Below are 24672 nucleotides of genomic sequence, written 5' to 3'. Positions count from 1 at the left end.
GTTTTTTTTTTTTATAATTTTATGAAATTATATTTTATATATTTTTTCTTGAGCTTAATCAAGTCGAGCCCACTTAACTCAAAGACTAGTTTAAGTTGTTGAGATTTCTTAACTCGAACTTGATTAGTTTATTAAAGGAATCAAGTTTATCTAGCGAGTTCGAGTTTAGCTCGAGTTAGCTCGACTCATTGAACAACCCTATGAATGGTATTAATTAACTATAGTGTTGCATCTCGTACCCAAGCAACTTCATGATAGAAAAACAAAAAGATGATCAATCTAGATCTCGACCGAGACACTTGTTGCACTCATTTTGGAAGGTTGGAATTCCGATTCGTCACTGAACGGGGAAACTCCGAATCGCTGGAGGACACATGCGTCATTGTTTCTTTTGTGAGGAGTAATCAGGTAAACCAACAGAACGTGCAAGAGGGGTTATGGTTCACCGTTTCGTGTCCACCGCCACGTGCCTGTTCATTACTGCGGGAAACCGGGAGCAGCCAGTGACCTCTCTCTGCGAGGTGGAAGCTGAACCCGCGCTTACAAAAATCGCGACGGTGGCCTCTCTCCAGCGGCAACTCGACAGCCGACAGGGCTCCGGTGAGGCGGACAGGCACAGCTGCTGACGGTCTCTTTAGGTAAGCGCTTTTACTTCCGTCCTCTCTTTTGTGCGTCGCCGAGGAAGCATGGGGATGATCGGCCGTGTTAGGGTTCTGCTTCCTCTTGGACATAGTCGTGTCGCTTTCGTGGCGTGGGACGGTGAATTACTCTTGGAATCGTAGTTTCCGACAGATCTCGGAGTAGGGATGGCGTATTTTGGTCCTTAAACGTGTCAAAGGCATAGGATTTCTGCTTGTGGAATGTTAAAGTGCTCCATGGCTGCTTGCTGCCTGTCCATGGAATTTCCTATTTTTTAATTCCAAACATCTGTATGTTAGGATGTAAGTACGATTTCTGAGGTTCTAATTGTTGCTTCTTGCTTCTGCAGATTCTTTTTTTTTTTTGTCTACTTTGAGTTTTTCGTTCTTAGCTAGGAGAGCCTAAGCGAGATTTCGTGGTTTTTTTAATTCCTATAAGAGAAAGAAAATTGGCGGTTTCTGTTAAGTTTCTGGCTTATTCACTAAAAGGAAGTAGATCTGGCTCGAGAACTAAGATTTTAGAGCTGCGGACCGCTGCATGTCTCTCTTTGGACTTGAATTTAAGGACTAATGGCGGTTTCCTTGCCTTTTTCTGTTGTTTTAATTTCTGTTTTCATTTGAAACGTATAGGTTGAAGAAGTTAAGTCTATGCAACTTTTCTTCCCTTTGGCTGAGAAAGAATTTGCACTTTCCTTTTTCTGATAATTGAAATTTGAGAATTTATCATCTTTTTCTGGTTTCTATCAAGAATCTTAGACCTGATTCTGGAAAAAAGTAAATTCTTGGTCTTAAGTCGAGAGCCAGCTTTTTGAGTTGCTACTTGTTGATTATTCTGGCGGATGGTGAATTTATTTCATAATTGCTTTTCTCCTTTCCACGTTTGTGTTTCTTCTTCTATTAACAGGAGATAATGACGTTTTCAATCTGCTAAGTGAGGAATTGGTGTCTTCTGTTTCTTTCAGCAGAAAGGCATCGACCCACTGGTGGTGGAAATTAGTTACTGATGTTCATAATTAGTGGCTTTTCCCTTGATATAGAAAGACTATCAGGTAGTTTTCTTGTTTGTTTTTGTCAAATGGAAGAGGCTAAGATGGTTGGTTCTGGTTGGGTTAGGGTTTATCATCAAGATATTCAGGGACTATTTGCAGTTTTCACCTGCATATTTTGTGTTCTTTGTCTGTTATGTGGATGAGAAATGGGTGACTATCACTCTATGTTTGATTGTAGTATCCATGAGTGGATAAGTTTTTTTTTTCCTTTTCCTCCATATTATGTGTGGCTGGGGAAGTATGTGCAGTCTTCTGTGTTTATGTTTTCTTATTTTCGTGTTTTTGTTGCATCTAACTGTAAACTGGAAATTGTGAAGCAAACTTGTTTTTTGAGATGGGAGGTCGTTGTGGTGTAGGTTGCTCTGATTGAATTGATGGTCAGAAGTTTATGTCGACTTATATTGATATATGGCCTCATTGCATGTGCTTCATTAAAATGGAAATCACATACAAGAAGCACATGGGTGTGGGACTGTGAACTCAGAAATGTCTCATCTTTTGAAATTTCTGTCCATTTTTTGTTACGAAGATGGTGCAGGCTGTATGGACCATATTTGGAGTCAGTCCCTCATAGTTATTTACCTCTATGTGCACATTTGTTTCTTCTGCATATTGTGGTTGCACTTATTGGACCAATCATTACACTGTTATGTGCACTCTTAGAGGTAACGTCAAAATGTTAGGGATGTCTGCGCCAAACAAAAATGACTGTAGAAAAGGGTGTTGTAGAAATTTTAGTATCTATAGTGAGCTTGTCATTGTGCCAGATCTAATTGTTTTCCATGCCTTCAGAAAATGCGAAAACGAGTTCATTCCTGATGTTGAGTATTTCACATTCTTCTCCATTCTATACGTGTGCCTAAGTATCATTTTCTTCTAAAGTGTGAGTGCACATGCATATATGTTGTTTTGTGCATATTGATGCTGGTTTTGATCCTAAGGCTGGTCAAGGATGGCTATATTGATGATACTTAGGGCTTGCTTGGGTAGATGCATGCAGTTTATTCATTATTGTCAATCTTTTAAGTACTCGATATGAAGCTTTTAAACCATTTACCTATCTTCCATTGCCAAAAAACTAAGAAATTCTGTTGATAAAACTTGCTATTCTGAGTTTTTGGAAATTTGAGACTTTTTTTCCTTGTAAAAGTTAATTTCTCTCTAGATATCTGATTCACTGCTAACCATGATATATGGATTATTAAAGTTGCATAAGATGTTGGATTAATACTAGGAGGGGCTATTGCCTATCATACATTAGCCGATAAAAAACAAGAACATGGACAAGATCAGGTCATTACTTCTTCTAAGGGCTGTGGCTTTAAATCTTGCTTTGAAGTGTTTTCCATGTTGTGATTTTTAGATTAGCATACCTGCCGCTTGGCACAAAGTTTTCAGCATAACTAAATAAACTTGCACATGTTTTTATATTTTTGAAAAGTATAGTTAAGCTTTGTCATTTGTTAAAAGCTTCAAGACTGCTTTGATGTTTATCAAGACCCCAATATGATAGTGAAAGATTTAGCAATAGATTTCTTCTTTTCCCTTTCAAACTTTATTATTTGTTATCTTTTAGTTGAACAGTTTAATATGCTGCTGGGATGATGACTACCTAAATATTGTCTAAACTTTAAAGTTTAAGAAGTAAAAAAATAACAAATAAATGAAAATTTGAGGGTATATGCAAGTTAATGACCTACTGATAATTCTGCATTCAGATTGACATGTTACCAGGAGTGCATTCAAGTTGTTTGAGGGTAGAATTGCAATGCTATACCTTAACAAAGGACAGCGTAGTTTCCAACCAATTTTGCAGCTTTCTTTTTCTTCTTCTTTTTTTTTTCCCTTTTTCGTTTGGTTATATGCAGTTGGTGTCTTTTGAAGATTTCAGAACGTTGTGTTCAGGTCCTAGTCATGTCAAAGGATTTAATGCCATTTTGAATGCTTTGTCTTTTCATTTGTTTGAACTTCTAGTCAGTTCTTCTCCATCGTACAAGCTCACATATGGACATTAAGGTGTTGATGCCCATTCTATCTTTGTCTACTGCTTAAATACTATGTTTTACAAGGGCATACTTATTTTCAATTTGAAATGTTTGCCTTATGACTTGATCCTAAAACAGGTCTATAGACAGTGACTGAGGAATACCCAGGATCAGCCCCATGGGGGAGACGATTGGCATTCTCAAAGTCATAGTCGTGCAAGGAAAAAGGCTGGTGATCAGAGATTTTACAAGCAGTGATCCTTATGTAATTCTGAAACTGGATAATCAGGTAAACTTTGTCATCTTCATCAGCTACTAAGTTTTTTTGTTCTCCTGAAATCAGTGTCATGATCTAATGCTATTTTTTGGAAGTATGATTTTTATTGGCATCTTATATGTGTTTTTCATTAATTGTGATTTCCGATATTGTTTCAGACTTTCAAGACAAAGGTCATAAACTCTTGCCTTAATCCAGTCTGGAATGAGGAATTCACTTTCTCTGTTACTGATTCCTTTGCAACCCTAAAATTGGTAAATGTTTCTCTCTTGATAGTTAGAGTTTTTGTCATTCTCTTTCTGTATTATCCAAATTGGGAGGTCATTCTTGTACTTCTACTTCTATGATCCTGCCATTAGTTGATGAATTTCAGTTCATATATTCATTGGCATTGTAGGTAAGGTTATTAATCTCACTTTCAGTCCTGAATTGGTTGCATATGGAAACAATTAAATTAATGTGGAAGGTGGTCATTGTCTTATTTATTTGTGAACTTTTAGGTTGCAGGAGGTCAGCGTTTAATACTTGTGTAATCTATTTACTGTCTGCCTAGCTGCTGTTTGACTATCTATAGAAAAAGAAAAGTTCTCTTTTTCTGTAATCTGGGATTTGTAGGCTGTTTAGGACGTTTAGGTTGTCCTTGGTTTTATACTAGTTGAAATTTTCTCTCCATTATTTGGAAGTCCTGTTTATTGTCAGTTGGATACTTAGCTGGTATTATTCTGATTAAACCTTTTCCATTTTCTGCGTATGATTCATTGTGAGCTTCATCCTCTCTCATTTCCTTGTAAATTTTTGTACGCCATCATTCTATTGTTTAAGTTACCCTGTCAGTCATGCTTAATGAGTTTATCCATCCTTGGTCATTCCTACACCAAGTATCTGCAAGGCCTACTCCAATATTTCCAAGCTTCCCTGTGAATCTTCATCCTCTGTCATTTGTGCATAAACTATTGGCACACCGCAATTTCATCACTTTCAAGTTGTTGTGGGCATCATATCTGCTGGTTTGCAGTTGGGAGACGCTGCCACTATTTTCAGTCAAAAACGCTGGATTGTTGCTTTTGTGTTGAAGTGAAAATCACGAAACAACCGATTTCTTGTGGTATTTTTCTATAACAGTCAAAGTCAAGTATTCAACAGTCAAAAAGCTTCTCAATTTGATGACCGGGAATACATACTTTTCCATTAGAAAAACACAATTCAGAGGTTTATTTTTATCAAAATGCCATGTAGTTCATATCTACATGGGCAAGGTTTGATCTGAAGATCAGATTTTTGCAAGATCTCAACTGCAGATGAGCGTCTGTTGTTGTTGCCAACATATGACATAGAATTTCCGTTCTGTTGAATGCATTTGTTTGTTCATTTATAATTAGGAAAGCAGAATTGTCGGATGAAGCACAATGAGCATGGCCTTGGTCCATAGAGGAGCTTAATCCTGTCTTGGTTCTGAGGTTGGTTGACTGTACCCATCATTATTGTGCTTGATGAACAGGAAGTAATGGACAAGGATCGGTTCAAGGCAGATGACAAGATGGGGCATGCGCACCTAGAATTACGTCCTATTATATCTGCGTCAAGGCTGTGTCGCGTCCTTCATAGCTCGGCTGGAGATGGAGAGACCAGGATGCGCAAAGTAGTCCCTGGGAAGGACAACTGTTTGGTGAGGGACAGTTTTGTGTGTTGTGTAGAGGGGGAAATTGTTCAGGATGTTTGGCTGAGGCTGTGTGATGTTGAGTCAGGAGAGCTGGAACTCAAATTGAAGTGGATTGATGTCAGCAGTCCTGCGAACCCATCCTTTCCACAAAGCGTCCAGCAATAGTGTATATTTGATGAAATTGCTTGGATATCTCTCTTCCCCCACTCTCCGTGGATGTGTATTATGTGGTTGTAGGTGGACGCAAGCTCGAAATGTTCTTTATTTTTTGCCTTCTATATGAAGTGGCCACTCTCCATATCAAGTCTGCTTCTTGGCAAGTGTGGGGGACGAGTCCTGATTATGTATCTCACCTCTTTGGTTTTTGTTAGGGATGGCGACAATCAGGTTTCGGAAGCTGGGTATTTTCCCTAAGAAGAAACATCGTTCGGACGCTGAAACTCAGTACTTTGCCATCCATTTTAGTGTGAAGACTCCGTCAATTTTTATCTGCACAAGTCGAAAATCCTTTCAATGCATTCCCTGGTTTTGAAGGTCTCCTATTATCCATTTGGCTGATCCCTGTCCTCCCCGTTTGCAGCCGACTTTTACGGTCATTGAGCTCTAGTGTGTCGGTGAATTTCAGCAAATGAATGATCAAATTTTCCATCGGAGCGTCATAAGGTGAAGAAAAACAGAAAAGAAATCAGCACGAGTGCAAAGCAAGTAACGTCTAGGGAGTAGAGCAATCCAACTTCTGAATTCACAGAGCTTAGGCAGTAAATGGCAGTTACATGTTTGAAGCTCACACTTTACATTTTCCTTCCTCATCGCACACCCCTTTTTTCACCTGGCGAAATTTAACTTGGCTGGAAGTTACAAAACCTCAAGGTATCGTGTTCACTGTTCGTTGCAAGAAATGAGGCAACTAATGGTAGTCTAGAAGGGAGACGACAATGGTATTCCATGACAGAGAAGTCCAATGAACCACATGCGCCATTTGGGAAATTGTGAGTTGTGACTTGTGAAAGTTTAAGCATTTGGTAAAATCTTCCTCGTCCTGCTTTTGCCATGGCTGTTAATGAAAGCAGCAGCCAGAAAAGGAGTTCATACACTTTCAAAAAGAAGCGTGGCCCTCTTTCCCTTTGTTGGCAGTTAGATGTGGTTTTGTGTCGTCATATATATATATATATATATATATATATATATATATATATATATATATATATATATATATATATATATATATATATATATATATATATATATATATATATATATATATATATATATATATATATATATATACATATATATATATATATATTACGAATGATTTTTTTTGAAATTTTTAACAGTTTTTGATAAATTTATCACTGCAAATGGACTCGGCAAGGTTCATTTGCTAGTATAGAGTGTACAGACGTTTTTAGTTAGAACATTTATAAGACTTTTTTGTGATGGTGGTACTCTAATTCTTGCAAGGACATACAAGTGCCATAGTTTGAGCAAACCAAGTGATGGTTCTTACTAAATCAATAATATGGGCACAACGGTAACTTTTTTAGGACATAAATAAAAAGTTAATAAAAGTTAAGGTCATTGTCGTTTTTCCTGAGAGGGCGATCTTGTTAGGTTTCTTTGCGAAATGTTTAATTTGTACCTTTTCTCTAAGCCAAATCCATCTGCCCGAGACATTTTGAGTCCATAGCACCAATATAGCATATGAAATATCATATGCTGGATGTAAAACACATTCCATCTGCAGGAGTTTGGATCTGTTGTTGGTTGGTGCAGCGGCGCTTGACCCAGCTCAGCATTCGGCCTCTCTCCAAGCCCTTCCGCATTGAACCAGGACTTTATAACTGGGCCAAGGGACTCAGCATGATTCTGGTCTGAGTCTGGATCCAGATCAGAAGCCCGTGCAGCGACTAACAAATATCTAAGATGCTGGCCCAAGAGTACCAAGGGAAGTGGATAAGCAGATAAGCCACGTAGAGCGAGAGCTTCATCCCCATTCGTCTTCCTCATCTGCAACCAAATCTCTCTCTCATTCTCACTCTCACTCTCTCTCTCTTTCTCTCTCTCTCTCTCTCTCTCTCTCTCTCTCTCTGTGACTGCCATTTCCGGTAGCCATACAAAGAAAAATCAAGGTGGGCGTCTCTCGTTCTCTTTCTTAAAGCGACACCGTGAGACATTCTCTCTCTGAAGGGATCCTTTCCTCTGCTACTCCCTCTTCCTTTCTGAGAGGACAATGTCGACCACCCAATCCCTCTTCACCCCGACCTCCCACCTGAAGCTCCTCCCACCGACCACAAGCGTCACCACCGCGTCGACCACAAGTGCTTCCCCCAACCACCTTCGCCCGACGCCCGCCTCCTCTTCCCGGTCCACCCGCCGAACCCTCCTGACGACAAGCACGGCGGCGGCAGCGGCGTCACTGCTGCTGGTGCTGCGGGAGCCGCCGCCGGCGCATGCGGCGTCGGACGATGAGTACAAGAAGGAGACGTCGGAGGTGATCGGGAAGCTGAGGACGACACTGGGGCTGGACAGGTCAGATCCGAACGTGGCGTCTGCGGTGGCGGAGCTGCGGGAGGCGTCCACCACGTGGGTGGCCAAGTACAGGAGGGAGAAGGAGCTCCTCGGGAGGTCGTCGTTCAGGGACATGTACTCGGCGCTGAACGCCGTCTCCGGCCACTACATCAGCTTCGGCCCCACTGCGCCCATTCCGGCCAAGCGCAAGGCCCGCATCCTCGAGGAGGTGGACAGCGCCGAGAAGGCCCTCCTCAGGGGCAGGTGATCAGCCGACGCGCCCTCTACGGAGACGATGCGCGGGTGGGTCTCGCCTGACCTGCGGGAAGCCTGCTGTCTCTTGTCCTTCTGTGGCCTTCCATGATCTTGGATTTTGGATCGAGTTGGAGAAAAAATAAATCAACACCTTTGTCTATCATCCCTTTTTAATTAAACAATCTACTTTCCTTACTTCGTGAGTTTGATATATTCTTTCTTTTACTTTTCTTTGGTATTGCAAATTTAGCTTTGACGGCTGCTTGTGGTACATTTTTTTATGTTTTGTTTAGGCGTTTATGAGGTTCAGAAGTTTTTGGATGGATATTATTGTTAGGGCAATTAAAATATGCCGGCTGTCTGATGTTGTCAGATGACCAAAACATGGTTCAGCAATGAATTTTTGGACGTTTTTTCATATTTTTTGAGGTAAACGGTGGATTTCGATTCTCCATGTTGCCATGTTGGTGGAGCATGAACACGGCTCATTTAAATTTTTATATTTAAACTTATACACTCTCGTCCAAAAGAAAAAAGAAAAAAGAAACACCTCAGTCCACTTTAATTATAACTAATCTTAGTTAAGGTACATTGTTTTTCCTTTTAAACACATATTTTCTGTAAGAAAAAAACCTTAAACAAGTTGTGAACATGAAAACATAGTTGTTACCTACCTCAATTATTTGAAAAAAAAAAAATGAAGACTCTGAACGAGTTTCAACCTTGTCATTAGGTCGCATTGTACTCAAGATCATAGAAAAAGCTTGAATTTTGGTTTTCTCTTTTCTTTTATTGAATCCGGCATTGAAACATATATATTTCATTCTCAAATCCAAGTTAACCTCATGAAATCTTGTTTCCAAGTAAATATAATTTGGATTTGTTACCAAGTTTTCTGTTTCCACTGCAAAGTAGGTCAAATAAATGGACCATTGGAAGACATTTGATGGGTAAAACACTATATTTTTAAAACACATGATTCATAAACACTATGTTTGATGATGAAAAAGAAGCCCAAGGCCCTCCCTTTCCCACATTTTGAAGGTTTCGGGTTGTGTTGGCTTCTGTAAGGAGTTAATACCCACAAAAATAGAAACAAATGATTGGCCTTCTGCCAGTCATTGGTCAACCAGCTATGCCAAACCCCTTAAGGCTTTTCATATTTTTAAAAATATGTTGTGATTATGCATCTCGTGATTCAATTCAACAATAAGATTCTAGACGCAATCCCAGTATGTCATGTAGAACAAAAACATGATGTTTTTGGAACGTGTTTGATGATGTATATTCTAACAATGCAACGTTCTTCCTCACCCAAAACTGCAGACCCTCCATACAGCGAAGCAACCAGTTCTTCCATTTCCTATTGTTTGGTCTAATTGGAAGATCAGATAATGGAATGGTTGACAAAATATTATTCAGCAACCATGTTTCACTATATAAGAACTCCTCCTACCCATGAAAACATCAGAATTGCAGTGCCAAACTTTGCTTTTAGTAGCTTTGGTCGATCTTCTCACCCCTTTATTGGATAGCTTGGTTATGAAACAAAGAAAGTTTCCATACTACAATGTTAAACAGAAAGACCAACATCTCTTAAATTCCTTACCCTGCAATTTTCTCCTGTGCCATCTCAAAAACTCTGAACAAGAATCTCTAGAAGGTGTTCTATACCCACCAAACCAGTTAGTAATACATGTCCAGATGTCATCAGAGAAGGAACATGTAAACAGAAGATGCCGTTGACTCTCAAGAGCCTTCCCAGATAAGCCATCTCATTAAGATCAAGCTTCCATTGGAATTCTATTAAAACTCCCAATAAAGGAGAACCCACACTCTGTTGAGATTGAATAAGAGTCCTAGAGCTTATTATACCATCTAGCCATAGTACCTCTGGTCCTCATTTTTTACCACAACTGAATTTGGGGAGACAACAGCCTAGACATTAGATTTCTATCTCAACCTATCCATGCCCTGAGACAGTTGAGATCTGCATTTGTTCTGAATGCCCACTAACTGACATTGAGATGTTGTTTGACAGCAGTAACATTCTGTTACTCTCCCATGAACCTGCTCTAGAAAATGGGTAGATTCATAGAACATTGTTACAAGTGTTCCATGAATCTGCTCCTGATTCATGGGATAGATTCATGGGGCAGTAACAATGTGTTACCAAACCAACCCCTGAAGGCCTAGATTATCTCTGCATTTAACAATGTCTTCACCAACAGATAACCCATGTCTGGTGCAACTAAATGGAGGTCATCCATCTTCTCCAACAACTGCATTAATCAAAGCATTCCTGAACCACGGGCCAACCAAAATCTTGCCAGACGACCATCTTTTACTTGCCAACTTATGTCATTTCAAACTCTGTTTCAACATCTTACAATATCTTTCCATAGAGGAAGCATATTGCTCCCAATTCGCAGTTCTACACTGCCTAGATACTCTTAATTGAAGGAAAATCATGGCAGCCTCAAGAAAATCTCAATTGACCTCTACCATACAACTTTGATCGATCGATCTTAATGCAAAGACTTGCTGCCCTACTCCTGAACATCTTGTAACATTTCACGTGCTACTGAATAACTATCATGATGGCTGCTTTCAGCAAGAAACGCTCCTTTGGTATCCTCATGCTTCTATTTAAGATCTCTTACATTCTGTAAACTATCACATTAGATATAAAACAAGAAATATGCTTTGAATCCCCTTTTTGGGGATGAAAATTTGGTAATTCCTACCAATTTTTTTTCATCATTTTGCCTTTCAAGAAGAAATCTCTGATTTTTTCGCCAACCTCTTCCTTCACCACTTCCCAATGCTGCTGATAAAACACATTGAGATTGAGAAACCCATTCGTGCTGTCAGAGGTAGCTGCCAAAACTGCCCATTAGTAGCAACACTAATGCAAGGCTGTTGTTTCAGTTGCATTGAGTTTAACTAAAATCCATTTCAAGTGCATCTAGATTACTACAGAGTTTACATTCCTATATGCAGCATTGGAAAAATTCCAAATTGCGAAGATTCCACATACTCCCCATTTCATCTTACTAACACCATATTTGAAGTAATAATAACTAAAATTCTCACACTCTTGAGGGCTGCTGTTGGATGTCTTTGTTGCAAGGTATGCCGATAAGTTATCAAGACTCAAATACAAGTTTGTCATCTAGCTTTTATTGAATATGTAATTGGATTTACATTTAAACTCAAATTCAGAGTTTTTATAAATGAATTAAAATCCAACCAACACAGGATTGATATTTATAATTTATGTCTAATTGAATCGCATCTTTATGAGATCCTAATCAGATATCATAATAATCAAATTTTGGATCATAGGCATAGGCTTGGCGAATCTGAATTTGATTCGTAACTAGTTTCATATTTCTTTACCAGATCCGATTAAATCAATTCCGAATCGGATTGTCATGCCTGACCATTAAGGTTTTCATTTTTAACTTATGAATGTTTAACTACACTAAAACAATTAGAAACCTGTTCGAGTTAGTTTACTGAAGAAATGAGGTCTTCATTGACTCGAATCCGCCGATAGATTTGTTGGTAGCGGGTTAGATCCACTATATTGGTACTTAATTGTGTTGGGTGCGTTGTTGGATGAGCAACCCGACCCGTTAGGACGCCGTGTAGCCCTGTAAGAATCCTCGTTCTCAAGTTCCCTCCACGCCGTCAAAAATTTGGCGGAGGGCGGCTCTGGGGAGGAACGATGCTGAGGAAATGGCCGACGGGGGTTAGGGTCTCCCTCCCCAAAGCCCTCACCCGAACCCTAAGCACCACTACGACGACCATCTCCTCCTCCTCCTCTTCCCCGTCGTCTTCTCCCTCACAGCCGGCTTTTGCTATGAAAAACGTTACCAGGAAGAACTTTGCATCAGCGCTCGAGACACTGCGGGCCACCCTGAGGGATGCCGACTTCGTGGCGCTGGACGTCGAGATGACAGGCGTTGTGAGCGCGCCGTGGCGGGAGTCTTTCGAGTTCGACCGCCCCGACGTTCGGTACCTCAAGGTCAAAGACTCCGCGGAGAAGTTCGCGGTGGTTCAGTTCGGAGTTTGTCCTTTTCGATGGGAAGATTCCAGCCAAACTCTCATTGCTTACCCGTAGGTTTTTCTCCTTTGGCAGCTTTTTTTTTTTTTTGCGTTTTGGGAATCCACTCTGCGAGAATTTTAGCTTCTGTGCATATTGGAGCCAAATCGTTGTTTGTCACCTTTCCTAGTTTCGTACCTCCCATATAATGACTGAATGCTACCTGAAGAGACTAACATATAGACATGACGGCCCATGTCTATGGAGAAATGAAATTTTATGTCTTGGACTTGATGGTCAACGACGTCATTCTTTCTTCTTCCCTTTTCACTTGCTCCATGCTTACAATTTTAGGGGCTCCTTGACACATTCACCTTCTTCAATCAAATTTAGATATACTTGTCCCTCCCACAGCATCCATATTCCTTTCAAGGGAGGTCAACAAACATTAGTTCTTATGTTTTTCTTGGACAGGTACTTGTTTGTTTTTAGGCTACACTAATATGTATTTCCTCTTCAGGCACAATTTTTATATATTTCCGCGGAAAGAGCTTTCTTTTGATTTGCCTTCGCACGAGTTCCTTTGCCAGACGACTTCGATAGGTTTCTTGGCAAAGCACCAATTTAATTTCAATACTTGCATACATGAAGGTAATATACAGTAAAAGAACTGTTGCAGTTTGGTATTTATATGTTCGTTTTTTGCCAACTGTAGATAAAATGCTAAACCAGATTAATATCTTCACCATGTTAACCATTGCTTGAGAACTGAACTGGCTATGTGGAAGACCATATTTTTTGAGCATTCGCAATTGTGACATAATATGAATGTTGCTTTCTTTTCATTTCAGTTTTAGGTATCAATTTATATGTGCAACATTTCTCTCTTTACAAGATTTGTATGAGGGTATGCATACATGTATATAACATTGTCTTCTAAGACTCGAGAAGCAGCTTAAGGACTCATATTGCCATCTTTCTAGCAAAAAAATAGGGGGCAGCCTTTTAGTTCCACGGCTAGGAGAGGAAAGAAGATGCGACCATTTCACGCAGTTCGGGGGCACTTGAGTCAGCTGCCAGTGCCCGGCGGCGTTATGTGGTGGTTGGTTTGTATTTGGAAGATTATACTCTAACAGCTTAATGAAAATGCACGAATTGGAGGACTTATCCTATTGAATATTTTTAATTGATAATGGAATCATTCTATAATTGGAAAAATAATATCATGGTTAAATTGATTTCATAGTACCAATCAGATTTTTAATTTTTATTAAATGAACCAGCGGTCAACACCTTTAGAGGTTTAGGCTAGGTATCTTCAACCATGTTTTGTTGAAGTGGTTTGGAACGTAGATTCAACTGTCTTAGTAGTTACTTATGTTGATTATGTTCTTCTGTGGAACGTGTTTTTTGTTAAAAAAAAATAGATCCTTTTGACAATGATCCTGATGCAGGCTATAATTTAATACAGTAATTGTAGCCTTATGGGTCAAGGCATCATCTTGCAACTTGTAAGCTGTCGAGAAAGAAGTATGGTAAACTAGTAGTGGAAAGAAAGTCGTAAACTTCAGGAAGCCCCCTCTTCTCGTCTTTCCTTTCCCTAATAATGACGTGTTCCAGTCACTTTCTGTGAGCCATTTTATAGAGGACTTTTGTTGCCAAAATTTCTATATGCTTGTCTTCATGACCTCAGTGCTGTAGACTGAAATTTGATCTTCAGTTTGAGTTTTGGTTTAGTATAAAATATAGGTGAAGTTTTATCTCTCCCCTGTTGCACAGTCTTCACAGTGTGTTTCACAAAAGTCCTTTTGAAATGGTTTAAATTTTTAACTGAACAGGAATATCATACATATCAAGAGAGCAAGAGATTGAAGTTGTGCAGTATTTTAGATCCAATGATGATCGTCAGTCTGTAGATTATTACAAAGAAGACAAGAATATGTGGCTAACAAGAACTGCAGATCTTCTTTTCACCGAGAGAATGAAGCTTAGATTTAGGGAATGGCGGGATGATTTGCTAGGTTCACAGGTGCAGTTGCACCAGTTTGAAGAAAAATCTGGTGACTGCTCGACACAAGTGCAAACTATTTTTTATAAGATGCGTCCATCACTCTTATTGACTGGCTTTACTTCTCATCAACTGAGGTTGATTCAACAGGTACATCTTCTCAATCTTGCTAATTGTCAGGCTACATGAATATGTTATATTGTGTGATTCCTGTTTAAATGCATTCTGAACATGATTGGTATGTCAAAATTTTTTAAAATATTGTGGAGATATTTCTGATCTAGTAGTTCATAATTTTTTTTATTAATTTTTTTGTGTTTCCATTTGTAAAAATCTCTATGAATTCTCGAGAAAAACCAAAATGGAAAAAAAGGGTCTTTGGTGAACCTTGATGAGAACTATATTGATTTCTCTTCAACTTTCAATGTATATGGTTTTTTTGTTCTTTCTAGTGACTATTGTGTATTCTGTCTTGTACTTAAATCCGAGGAAAACCCTTTTTACCTTCACCCGTGCTGAGTGTTAGCTACTGGGTCTTAGCCTCTTAGATGTCAGGTCAGGTCCATGGGACTGACCCGATAAGAACTATAAAAGAGGGTCAGTCGGTGTATTTGAGGATTATCCTGACAATAGGAAGATAGTTCCTCTGGGAGAACAGGACCTTAATTAGGGATTTGGGTTTGAGTGGGTGAGTTTTGAGGCTTATTGATGTGTTGTCTCTCTTGTACCCAACCTTATTAGCTGGACACTAACAACTAGTATCAAAGCGAGCGTTCACCGATTCCAGCCATAAATCAACAGGATGACACATTTGAAGATCATCTACGGGCCGCTTCATCCATCAAACGAAATTCCTAATGGCTATTTGCTACTGCAACTAGGGACGGGTCTAGGGCGTGCCTAGTGCCTAGTTTTGAATTGTGGATCCCTCATCAGCCTAAGGACTATGATGACTACATCGGCAACCTCACAAGTTTTGGGCTATGGCTTCGGTAGCAGTTCTTCCTCTTCTTGGGCAAAGAACATTATTAGAAAGTGTGCTGCCCAGAGGGAGTTACTGGATGTCCAGCATGGCCTTGAAAGGAGCCCTTATTATTAGAGTTGGCTGAAGAGTTCCACAGGTTGGACCATGGCCATTGGTGGTTCGGTGTAGTGCCAAGGAGCGTCGAAAGCCGACTGCAATTCCCTGGACCTTACTGGCCTAGGCAGGCCTGCTACCACCGCTTGAAAGTGGTAAGATCAGCACAACAACAATTAGATGTCTGAAGTTAGAGAGACCTTACACCTATTTGATGGAGGGAAATATGGGTGTATTAAGAATCGGGAGCAGGAGCGATACCCAAGAGAGGTAGATGCTGATGGGAAAGAAAATTCCTATGCCATCGACAAGGAGCACAACGGCTTCTCCCCTGCTGCCGAGCCGTACCGTGTGGGGACCTACGTTGGGAAGGAACTCACCAATGAAGAGGCGATGATCGCAGAATACCGGTTGATGAGATTGATGCTAGAGGAGTCTCTCGCCAAGAAGATAGCCAATGTTGCTGTTCCCAAAGAGCAGGGACCTCGTAATTCAAGCAAACTATGAATAGTAGAAAATGGGCAAAACCTAGAGATGCACCAGAGTTTGTAGTTGATGTGTATGAAGATGATGAAAATAAAGCCTATAATGAGAAGAATGATGATGGGTGTGAAGATGGTGAAAATAAAGCCTATAATGAGGAGAATGATGTTGAGGAGTTCATAGAAAGGGTTTCATTCCACCACCATTTCTGCCAAGCATGTCATTCCTTGCAAAGCTCAACACCAAGGGTGTGTAACCAACCTATCGCTAGCACATAGTGGTAGAGGGGATGGCACAGATTGGGGCAAGAGGCCATTGAGGCAGCTAGAGAAAACCCCCTTGGAATAAAACCATGGCAGCCCTTACCAAGTTGGATTTTGTGTTGAAGTCCACAAAAGTGGATCAGCTGTAAGCAACATAAGAAAATGAAAAGTATCGTCACTCATGTTGTTCACCATCCCCAACTCAGCAAGCATTATTGACCGTCGATGATGAAAGAGTTGGATAGGGAATCTCATTGAGGAGTTTAGTTCCTTACCAGTATTACCAGATGCTTCAAGGGTTGTGGGTTACTCGAGTAGGAAGACCCCATTTCTAAGGCAGGTCATACAGCCTCGCAGAGAGAGAGTTGCGAAGGATGTCCTATTTTGTGGCCGATGCCTACAGAGTTGAGACATGTCGCACTGACTAAACCTTTTTAGGTGCCTAGTTGCGAAACCAAAACAGAATTGGATGTAAAAGTTTGGGGTGCCTACTGCATTAAAATTGTGGCTAGAGGGTTTACAAACACGTCTAGAACCTGGGGTGCAAATATGACCGACATCTCCAATAATCTTGATGTAGTCGGCAAGCACATATGTTTATGTACAGATATCTTGATTGAATGGGAAGATGCAGTGGAAGGTCGCCAAAATTCTCTTCCTACTCAGTGGTTGTCTCTGCCACTAAGAAGAAGCAGTTGGAAAACATCGTCGCCTCAATCCCTGGAATTCGAGTATCTCCCATGTTCAAGGGTGGATACACCTAAGGAGCCGTACATGCCATTCGGTTCCTACACTTGGAATCATCTTGTGATTTTTTAGAATAATGGAGGCTCCTTAAAGGAGGAGTGTGGGTTTGCTCGTCTCTTTACCAACAATGAGGCTAGTGGCAGAACACTAATAGAGTTATCCTTAGTGAAGATGCTTCCAGAAGACAGCTCAATGACTTAATTAGGGGTCTATGAGTTGGCCAAGTGATGGTTCTGACATGTGCTTTAATTAGCGACATCCTTGACGATTGCCCTCAGTTACCCCAAAACAATTGTTGATTGGTGGAGGCGTCCTGGCCAGTGAATTTGTTTGGATGTGTTGGCAGCTGCTGAAATTGAGACGCACTTACTGGGATGCTGGGAGGAACAACACAAATTACTTGGAGATCATTCAGATGGTTATGTCACCATGGAAAAAGGCAAGCATGTGTTAGAAGTGCCAGAGGAGTTGCAGGGGTAAATTTCTAGAGAATGTCAGCTTCACTCCTCAAGGATGATTGCATGCTTTACTACGTTAGCTACTATCCCTAGGGTAGTACAACCTTGGAGCATCTCCGATGGCAGGATAAAAATCGATAAAAGTAGCAACAAGGTAATTGCCTCTGCAAGTGAATCTTCAAGCATCGATAATCATGGCAGCCGGATTATTGAACACTATGGTGGCACCAAAATCGCTTCTTATGTACAGAGAAGCTTGTTACAGCCACCAACATTAAAGGCAGGCCACACCACCTCCATGACTATAGGATATATTATCTTCCAGGGTAATGGGAAACCATTCCCATATTGACCATTTGTATTGAGAAATAGGCTTGTTCCTTGTCTGCACAAGATCGAGTGATAGACTGCTCAATGCTGATCATGGCAAGGATTTCCTTGGAGGCAGACCGAGGTGCGAAAGAGTATTTCAAGATTTCAGATCGAAGAACTGCACTCAAAGCCTTAAGGTTCTAGATATGGACAGGATGGAAGTCTCACGGTTGAATTGGCAATTCCTTTCCAAACTAGAGGAGGTTAAGGAACATGAGGTCGAAATGGCGGCAGCTCATATTGCAGAACACATTCTTGATTTTGTGGAGGTGTGAAACTACATCAAGACCGAGGCCTGCATTTTACTACGTATGATAATAAGAACAGGCCAGGTGGAGGGTGAGACTGAGAGTTGCAAGGGTCGAGTTGGACTCGCCACACCAGATCAAGCAATCACAACATATATAGTGGGGGAAACTACTTCACCGATGGTTCCTTCCCAAATTCTCACACCTTGAAGACAAGGTGCTTTTTAAGGGGGGAGTATTGTTAGTTACTGGGTCTTAGCCTCTTAGGTGTTGGGTCGGGTCGAGTCCATGGGACTGATCCGATAAGACCAATAAAAGAGGGTCAGTTGGTGTATTTGAGGATATCACGACAATAGGAAGATAGTTCCTCTGGGAGGACGGGACCTTGATCAGGGATTAGGGTTTGAGTGGGTGAGTTTTGGGGCTTATTGGTGTGCTGTCTCTCTTGTACCCAACCTTGTTAGCTGGACGCTTACACTGAACAAACCTGGTTGTGGATTAATAAGCTTAACATCTTTTGGATGGACGATAATGTCACCTTTTCTGGGGGCATTTGTTTTCTTTTATTTCTTAAAGCTTTCATGTTGCTATTCACTCTGTTTGCTGCCAATGCAAATTTTATCTTACATGTTTACCACTATTTGCACATATTTTTTGAAAGTTTAAATGTTCCTTATCAATGTTTTTTTGGGTCAGTAGTATTTACATCTGCAACTGTCATTTATTTCTGACAGATCACTCGAATATAGGTTATAAGAAGCAACTTTAAAGACCTTCTATATGTGCGGTGGAGTGGTAAAAGCTCTGATAGGAAAACCATAGTTATGTATACACATTCTGAGGACGACAAGGCGTTGCTTATGGTATGAAATTGAATGGAAACAGGCGGAAAAACCTGCTCTACTTTTGTTTCTCATGATAGAACTTTATTTATTTTTCATGGTTGACACTTTTCATGCAGGAAGAAATCAGCAAGGATTTGATCAGAGAAAGAGAATCAGAGCTTGAGGCTGCAGTTGGCTTTCGTCATGTTATTGACCTGCTCAGTGCAGAGAAAAAGTTGATTGTTGGCCACAATTGTTTATTAGGTTCTTGCTTGTTTGTTTTATTCACTCATTAGATGTACTATATTCTGTCCACCGTTCTTATAACCTAAAATATGACTTTTTTTATTGCATTTAGACTTTGCACATGTGTACCACAAGTTCATCGGTGCGCTTCCTCCAACAGTAGAAGAATTTGCCTCAGGCATCCATAAGTCCTTCCCCTGCATCATGGATACCAAGCACCTTCTCAGGGCCGAACTTACACTTCAGAGACTATTGAGGAAAAGTAGCACATCGTTATCTTCAGCATTTGCGCGCCTCTGTCCACAAATAGCTTTTGGTTCAAATGACTCACACTTGTCTTCAGATATTGGCATTAAAGTTGAAGTTCAAACGGATGAAACAAGGTCTGCAAGTCTGTTCTCCTGGTAGTGAAGCATCGGTCTTGTCTTCTGTCCTCTAGTCTTGTTTTTGATAGATTACGTTGAATAGTTTTACATGGTGATGAAAGCAAATTGGTTCTGCAGATCAGCTGGCTCGAACTCTGGAGCTAAGCATGAAGCTGGTTATGATGCATTTATGACGGGTTGCATTTTCGCTCAGGCCTGTAAGCATTTGGGCATCAAATTTAAAGCCCAGATGGTGATGGATTTGTTCGAACATCAGACTCTTCAAAAGCATGCCAACCTACTGTATCTGGGCTTGGACCGTCGAATCATGGTACATCTAGGTGATGGGAAAGTTATGAAGTTCTCTCATCCTGCTGTTAATCAGAGATATCCTACAATTATCTTTCCAAACATCATCCTCCTCTGGGGATTTCAGAAAGGTATGAAGCCCAGGGAGCTGAAGGATTCCATGATAAAGATTTTTGGTTCTACTGCCATAACTTCGGTCTTCTTTGTGGACAAATCAGCTGCGCTGATCCAGTTTAGCAATGGACAACTTGTCTCTGACTTCCTCGTCTTAAAAGATTCTCTAGAGAAGAGTGGTGATCTCCTGTCGGTTCTGCATCCATTGGCAAAATTGTTGGAAGGTGGTAAGACACGAGCAGCAAGATATGATGTATACAGAGAGATATGTAGCTCTTCGTCAGCCAGACTGCTGTTTGCAGAGCAGGCAGAGACATTGGGATTCACATGGAAGACGAAGTTAGAGATGGAGGATGCAGTAGGAACAGAAAAGCAGACAAACGGCATTGAGAAAACTGGAGAAGAACTTGAGCTGGTTTCAATTCAAGATAATGTAAAAAAGGATGCTGGCTTGTCCGGTGAGAAAGTTCTGGATGCATTGCTTGCTTCAAGTTCTTCACTCAGGAAGAAACTGAACTTCTGATATGCCGTTGGTTTTTCTTTCTGGGCAGTTATATCCATGATTATTTTTCTTTCCCTATGTAGGTTTAATTTTTCAATGCCCAGCCAATGTTGTAATTCAATATGATCGAGAAAGAAATCAAAGGCTTATGTTAATATTGCTATGTGCGGATCCGATAATTAATTGATTAATCATGAAGACCTTTACTCGGATAAGTATATATATCTACATCTCTCTGGATGCAAGCCCCGGAAGCTGTAAACTGAATTGGCAACGGAACGTGTATATAAATCTGCAAGCCACTGGTGCTTGCTTCTGCAATTTGAACGTTATGAACTGTTTTCAAGTGCTTGCCCAGGTAAATCTTGGAAGCCCGGGCAAGAGAGTTATCTTCATCTTTTATCACCCTTAAATAAACCAAGAGTGGCTGGCACATCAAACATGTCTTGGAAGGCTGGTTGCAGTGGAAAAAGCTGCACAAATTTGCTTAAACCATGTTTGAATCGGCTGATTCAGTTTTCATTCTGATGAGGGTCAGCAAGATCGTCCGTAAATCATCTGCAACAGGTGTTCTAATGAGATGGTCATCTCGGGTTCCATACAGTTTGACAATCCCAACAGTGATTTTAAGGAAACAATCAGGATGGTCTTTTGATAACAGCTGAGGGGAAGCACTCGCTTCTGACTTCTTTTTTCCAGCATGTAGGTGATAGGAACACACAGCTGGTACACGACGAAGGATTTGGAGGACAGTCATGCTCAGTCATCCAGCCGAAAGACGGGTTGGCCGAAAGAACTTTTGTGCCTCCGAACTTCATAAACGTCAGGCAGAAGCTGATGGCTGAAAGACATGAATTTGAGATCAGATTGAGGAAAAGAGGGGAGCGGGTGTCGGGTGTCGGACTTGAAAACTGCTGATTCTGATATCCTCGATAATCAAATGTGTCCTCAAGGTAGTGATAAAATTATGTACTTCTTAAAAATATACTTTCATGTTAATGTTTTGAAAATGTTCATCTTGGCCGTGGTAGAAATTTTGAGAAAAATGAATTAAATGAAAAATTTTCAAAAGTTTCGCTTCTAGCCTGTTTCATATTTTTTTCATAGAAAGTCTTTGCACATAGGTTCCTAAACTGTCTCGTTAAAAAAATTGGGGCTCCAACCCTGATTCCAGTTCTATTTAAATTGGCAAAGTGCTTGGTCCTACTTATTACATCATCACATAATGTCTGTTTGCATATATAAAAGCTAAAAGCGAAGACAAATTAATGAGAATAGCACGCTCAAGTATATTAGCACTTGATGATTTTCAAAAATCTTTAACATAGAATTATTTTAAAATACTCTATTGCATACTTCTGCTGTTATGCCTTCTTCAATAAGCATATTCTTTGGCGTTTGCAGGTTTGAGTGTTGAAGTTGACGATGAGGCATTGAAACAACTCGATTCCAACTAAAGTATTTATTCTGTTGAAAGTTAATCAAACCAATGCGGCCAGCTTCACATACACATACTAAAATGTCACCAAAATAAATACAGTTAAGTTTTCCCTGCAATCAATTAAAAAGTTAATGTTATTTTTTCTTAATTTTACAGAGATTTTCAAGGAAAGCATTATTTTAGCTTACTCATCTGATTGCTGAATTTAAACAGGTTAACAACTGAATAATCTTTTGAACGCCCTTTTGTTCTGGAATAAAAGATTTTGGTGTATTTTTTTCAACATCAGTGGGTCAAGTACAATCTTTAGACATACCTTAGAGAATACCTTATTTCCTTTTTTTATGAAGAGTTGAGGCCACGTTCATCTTCCTATCCTTTTTTACATGTAACTATGAAAGGGCCGGCCAGTTACGATAACCATTGTCAGTGTATTTCAAAAAAAGTAATTTCATTCAAGATATTGGATTTACAAAACAGTTTCCTGGGCGTACAAAAATCCTATAAGGTTCGCTATACATTGTTCAGCAACTTCTGTTTTTTTAGGGTTGATCATCCGATTACCCTAGTCGTGGCCTCATACAAGCAAAGCAAAAATCATACACATTACTTTTCTTTTCTCTCTCTATCTCCCCCTCTCTCTCTTCTTGCTGATGTCGGAGAACATATGCTATTCGATGCACGACAAATCTGGACTCCACTAGGGTTGAAGGGCTCACGCGTGCCATCCGCTGCTGGAAGCCTGGAAACCCAACAAGATAAACAGGGTAATATAGCCAGCCATAAGGGATGGCCTAGCCAACAACCAGGCCAAAATGGTCCAAATTGAAGACTTATGAACCCAGTGAGACAGGCAGACTCGATGTTAGATTTCAAAAAGACTAAAGCAGTGTGGTCAGCGGACTAAACAAAGACGACATGACAAACAAAAACAGACTTCCAAAATCCTCGGCAGATAAAAAAATTAAAACAGATTATCCCTGGCAGCTATAAAATACTAGAGAAGGATTACAGAAGGATGGCATATTGTTTGTCTCAGACATCCAAGGAAGAGTTAACAGCACTAGCTCTCAAGCCCCGCGAAGGCGAAAGCTCTTAGGCGGCCACTGCGAATGTTTTGAGAAACAAGCCTTTGGAGTTGTCATCATAGACATGAATTTCACCTAAAGATGTAACAAAGACTAGTACCAAAGATGATCAACCGTCTGCCGGAGATTTTGAGTGCCGAAAGGATGTTGAAATAGATACATACCAGTACACACAGTCCATGGAAAAGATTGAAGAGTCTCATAATTTTGAAATCGTTAAAACAAAAATAAAAGAATCACAAGTTACGTTTGCAACAAAGTCTCAGACATCCAAGGAAGAATTAGCAGCACTAGCTCTCAAGCCCGGCGAAGGCGAAAGCTCTTAGGCGGCCACTGCGAATGTTTTGAGAAACAAGCCTTTGGAATAGTCATCATAGAGAACAAACAAATACAATACAGTAAGAAAAACTAGCGGTCAGCCCAATTAGAACTTTAGTTTTTAAGCCAAAAATGAGAGCCCAGAACCCCATGGTTCTATTGACCATCTCTCTTTTTTATAAATACAACGACGCCTTAATATGACACGCCCCATCACCAAAACACAAGATCGAAACTTGCACTGAAATTGAAGTAAGAACAAAAAAAATCTACCCGAAGTTTTCCCGCTCGTCTAACGAGGGACAAAGACGGTTCTCCCTTCAACACGTTCGAAAAAAATTACAAAAAACAAACTGAAGTCAAAGGGTAATACTTGGAAAGATGCCAAACATAAATCAGGCCAACATTTTCAGTTTTTCATCCAGAACAAGCAAAATGAAAAAGAGAAAGGAACAAATTTGAAGGAACATAAACCAATTCCATGAGGAATATACAAAAAAACTCAGAAAGGAAGAAATTTCCTGATCTCAGATAGTCAGAGGAAGGCATCAAGCCAGTTTATTAAGGCAATTTCAGAAAGATAACGCAGTTTTTTATCTGAAAGGCATCATCGATCAGGATTCCCGTTTGAAGGATATACTCCAAAGTCCAATAAAAGTCCGCTCCAAAAAAAACAAAAACTGAAAAAAGGAGGTAGGGGCACAGAGAGACAGAGTAACTTACTATTTACTCTCTCTTCTCCACATAACAAGAAGGAGGCCGTAAAAGGACTACAGAAAGCAAAAGAAGCAGCAGAAGCATCTCAGTTTCAATTCTCCCCGTGGATTTTCTTCATGGGAAATCAAAGTGCAAGGATGACGTTTCATACATTCTCATCACCGATACAAGCTGCTGATAGATACGTATTGTTTCACAATCGATGATTAAACAACGATCTCCAGAAAACCCCGAAAAACAGATAAAAGGAAAACCAATGCGCAAGTACCAACCCAGGCAAGAGAAAGGAAACAGAGAAAGCAAAAGCAGAAACGTAGTCAATCAAACAACAGAATAAGTAGAGAACTGAGGGTTTTTATAATCAGCCAAGAAAGTTAATTCGATTCCGGAACAAGGGCATCCGCGATTCTGAGATTGCGACGACATTCAAAAAAAGGACAACCAAAAAACGGAAACCAGTAGCCCTATCTTTTGGCTTCAAAATACAGAATCAAAGCCAGAACACTAGGGGAGAGACGAGATGCCCCTCGTGGTGAACGAACACGAGAGAAACGGTGTCGTCCTTAGGTAGGGTTTCGGGCTTCCAAAGAAAGCTGCTTCAGCCAAAAAAACTAAAGACACAAAGTATTTAGGGTTTGGAAACGAGGCGAAGAGGCGTATATAAC

The 24672-nt window shown here is 40.3% G+C and overlaps 3 protein-coding genes, 1 long non-coding RNA gene and 4 other non-coding genes across 10 annotated transcripts; 3 read left to right on the top strand and 5 right to left on the bottom strand.

Moving 5' to 3' along the window:
• The first annotated feature begins 491 nt into the window (after nucleotides 1–491).
• LOC116250177 (protein C2-DOMAIN ABA-RELATED 11-like) lies at nucleotides 492–5913 on the top strand. Its single transcript, XM_031623647.1, has 4 exons — nucleotides 492–638; nucleotides 3811–3961; nucleotides 4108–4203; nucleotides 5448–5913. The coding sequence occupies exons 2-4, from the start codon at nucleotides 3851–3853 to the stop codon at nucleotides 5772–5774; spliced, it is 534 nt and encodes a 177-aa protein (XP_031479507.1). The 5' UTR covers nucleotides 492–638; nucleotides 3811–3850; the 3' UTR covers nucleotides 5775–5913.
• A 1655-nt stretch (nucleotides 5914–7568) lies between these two features.
• Nucleotides 7569–8570, top strand: LOC116250176 (photosystem II repair protein PSB27-H1, chloroplastic). The gene has a single exon (XM_031623646.2). It carries the CDS (start codon nucleotides 7843–7845, stop codon nucleotides 8386–8388), a length of 546 nt encoding a protein of 181 aa, XP_031479506.1. The 5' UTR covers nucleotides 7569–7842; the 3' UTR covers nucleotides 8389–8570.
• A 3453-nt stretch (nucleotides 8571–12023) lies between these two features.
• On the top strand, nucleotides 12024–20661 carry LOC116251142 (poly(A)-specific ribonuclease PARN). Of its 3 annotated transcripts, XM_031625231.2 has the most exons (7): nucleotides 12024–12500; nucleotides 12947–13077; nucleotides 14265–14584; nucleotides 18833–18946; nucleotides 19045–19171; nucleotides 19266–19536; nucleotides 19657–20661. In XM_031625231.2, exons 1-7 carry the CDS (start codon nucleotides 12109–12111, stop codon nucleotides 20462–20464), a joined length of 2163 nt encoding a protein of 720 aa, XP_031481091.1. In that variant the 5' UTR covers nucleotides 12024–12108; the 3' UTR covers nucleotides 20465–20661. The 3 variants fall into 3 exon arrangements, with proteins under 3 accessions (XP_031481091.1, XP_031481092.1, XP_031481093.1); XM_031625232.2 differs by lacking the exon at nucleotides 12947–13077 and having other exon boundaries at nucleotides 12368–12500; XM_031625233.2 differs by lacking the exons at nucleotides 12024–12500; nucleotides 12947–13077 and having other exon boundaries at nucleotides 14443–14584; nucleotides 18818–18946.
• Nucleotides 20662–22316: 1655 nt separating this feature from the next.
• LOC116251555 (uncharacterized) lies at nucleotides 22317–24625 on the bottom strand. Its single transcript, XR_004171706.1, has 2 exons — nucleotides 24014–24625; nucleotides 22317–22626 (listed from the first exon to the last, which is right to left on the bottom strand). It is a non-coding gene; the product is annotated as an uncharacterized LOC116251555 (long non-coding RNA).
• Nucleotides 22916–23037, bottom strand: LOC116251756 (small nucleolar RNA SNORD14). Its single transcript, XR_004171814.1, has one exon. It is a non-coding gene; the product is annotated as a small nucleolar RNA SNORD14 (small nucleolar RNA).
• LOC116251762 (small nucleolar RNA SNORD14) lies at nucleotides 23231–23352 on the bottom strand. Its single transcript, XR_004171820.1, has one exon. It is a non-coding gene; the product is annotated as a small nucleolar RNA SNORD14 (small nucleolar RNA).
• On the bottom strand, nucleotides 23810–23910 carry LOC116251797 (small nucleolar RNA snoR27). Its single transcript, XR_004171854.1, has one exon. It is a non-coding gene; the product is annotated as a small nucleolar RNA snoR27 (small nucleolar RNA).
• Nucleotides 24086–24178, bottom strand: LOC116251796 (small nucleolar RNA snoR26). The gene has a single exon (XR_004171853.1). It is a non-coding gene; the product is annotated as a small nucleolar RNA snoR26 (small nucleolar RNA).
• Nucleotides 24626–24672: the final 47 nt, after the last annotated feature.

This window comes from Nymphaea colorata, chromosome 3, assembly GCF_008831285.2.
Source record: "Nymphaea colorata isolate Beijing-Zhang1983 chromosome 3, ASM883128v2, whole genome shotgun sequence".
Taxonomy (NCBI): domain Eukaryota; kingdom Viridiplantae; phylum Streptophyta; class Magnoliopsida; order Nymphaeales; family Nymphaeaceae; genus Nymphaea; species Nymphaea colorata.
Note: the sequence above shows the minus strand (reverse complement) of the source record. Positions and strands in the feature narration are given on the sequence as shown.

Coding starts and splice junctions, on each gene's coding strand:
- LOC116250177 (XM_031623647.1), top strand. CDS start 3,851: ATGGGGGAGACGATTGGCATTCTCAAAGTCATAGTCGTGCAAGGAAAA. Junction 3,962..4,107: donor TTCTGAAACTGGATAATCAG/GTAAACTTTGTC, acceptor ATATTGTTTCAG/ACTTTCAAGACAAAGGTCAT. Junction 4,204..5,447: donor CCTTTGCAACCCTAAAATTG/GTAAATGTTTCT, acceptor CTTGATGAACAG/GAAGTAATGGACAAGGATCG.
- LOC116250176 (XM_031623646.2), top strand. CDS start 7,843: ATGTCGACCACCCAATCCCTCTTCACCCCGACCTCCCACCTGAAGCTC.
- LOC116251142 (XM_031625231.2), top strand. CDS start 12,109: ATGCTGAGGAAATGGCCGACGGGGGTTAGGGTCTCCCTCCCCAAAGCC. Junction 13,078..14,264: donor CAATACTTGCATACATGAAG/GTAATATACAGT, acceptor TTAACTGAACAG/GAATATCATACATATCAAGA. Junction 19,537..19,656: donor GTTCAAACGGATGAAACAAG/GTCTGCAAGTCT, acceptor TTGGTTCTGCAG/ATCAGCTGGCTCGAACTCTG.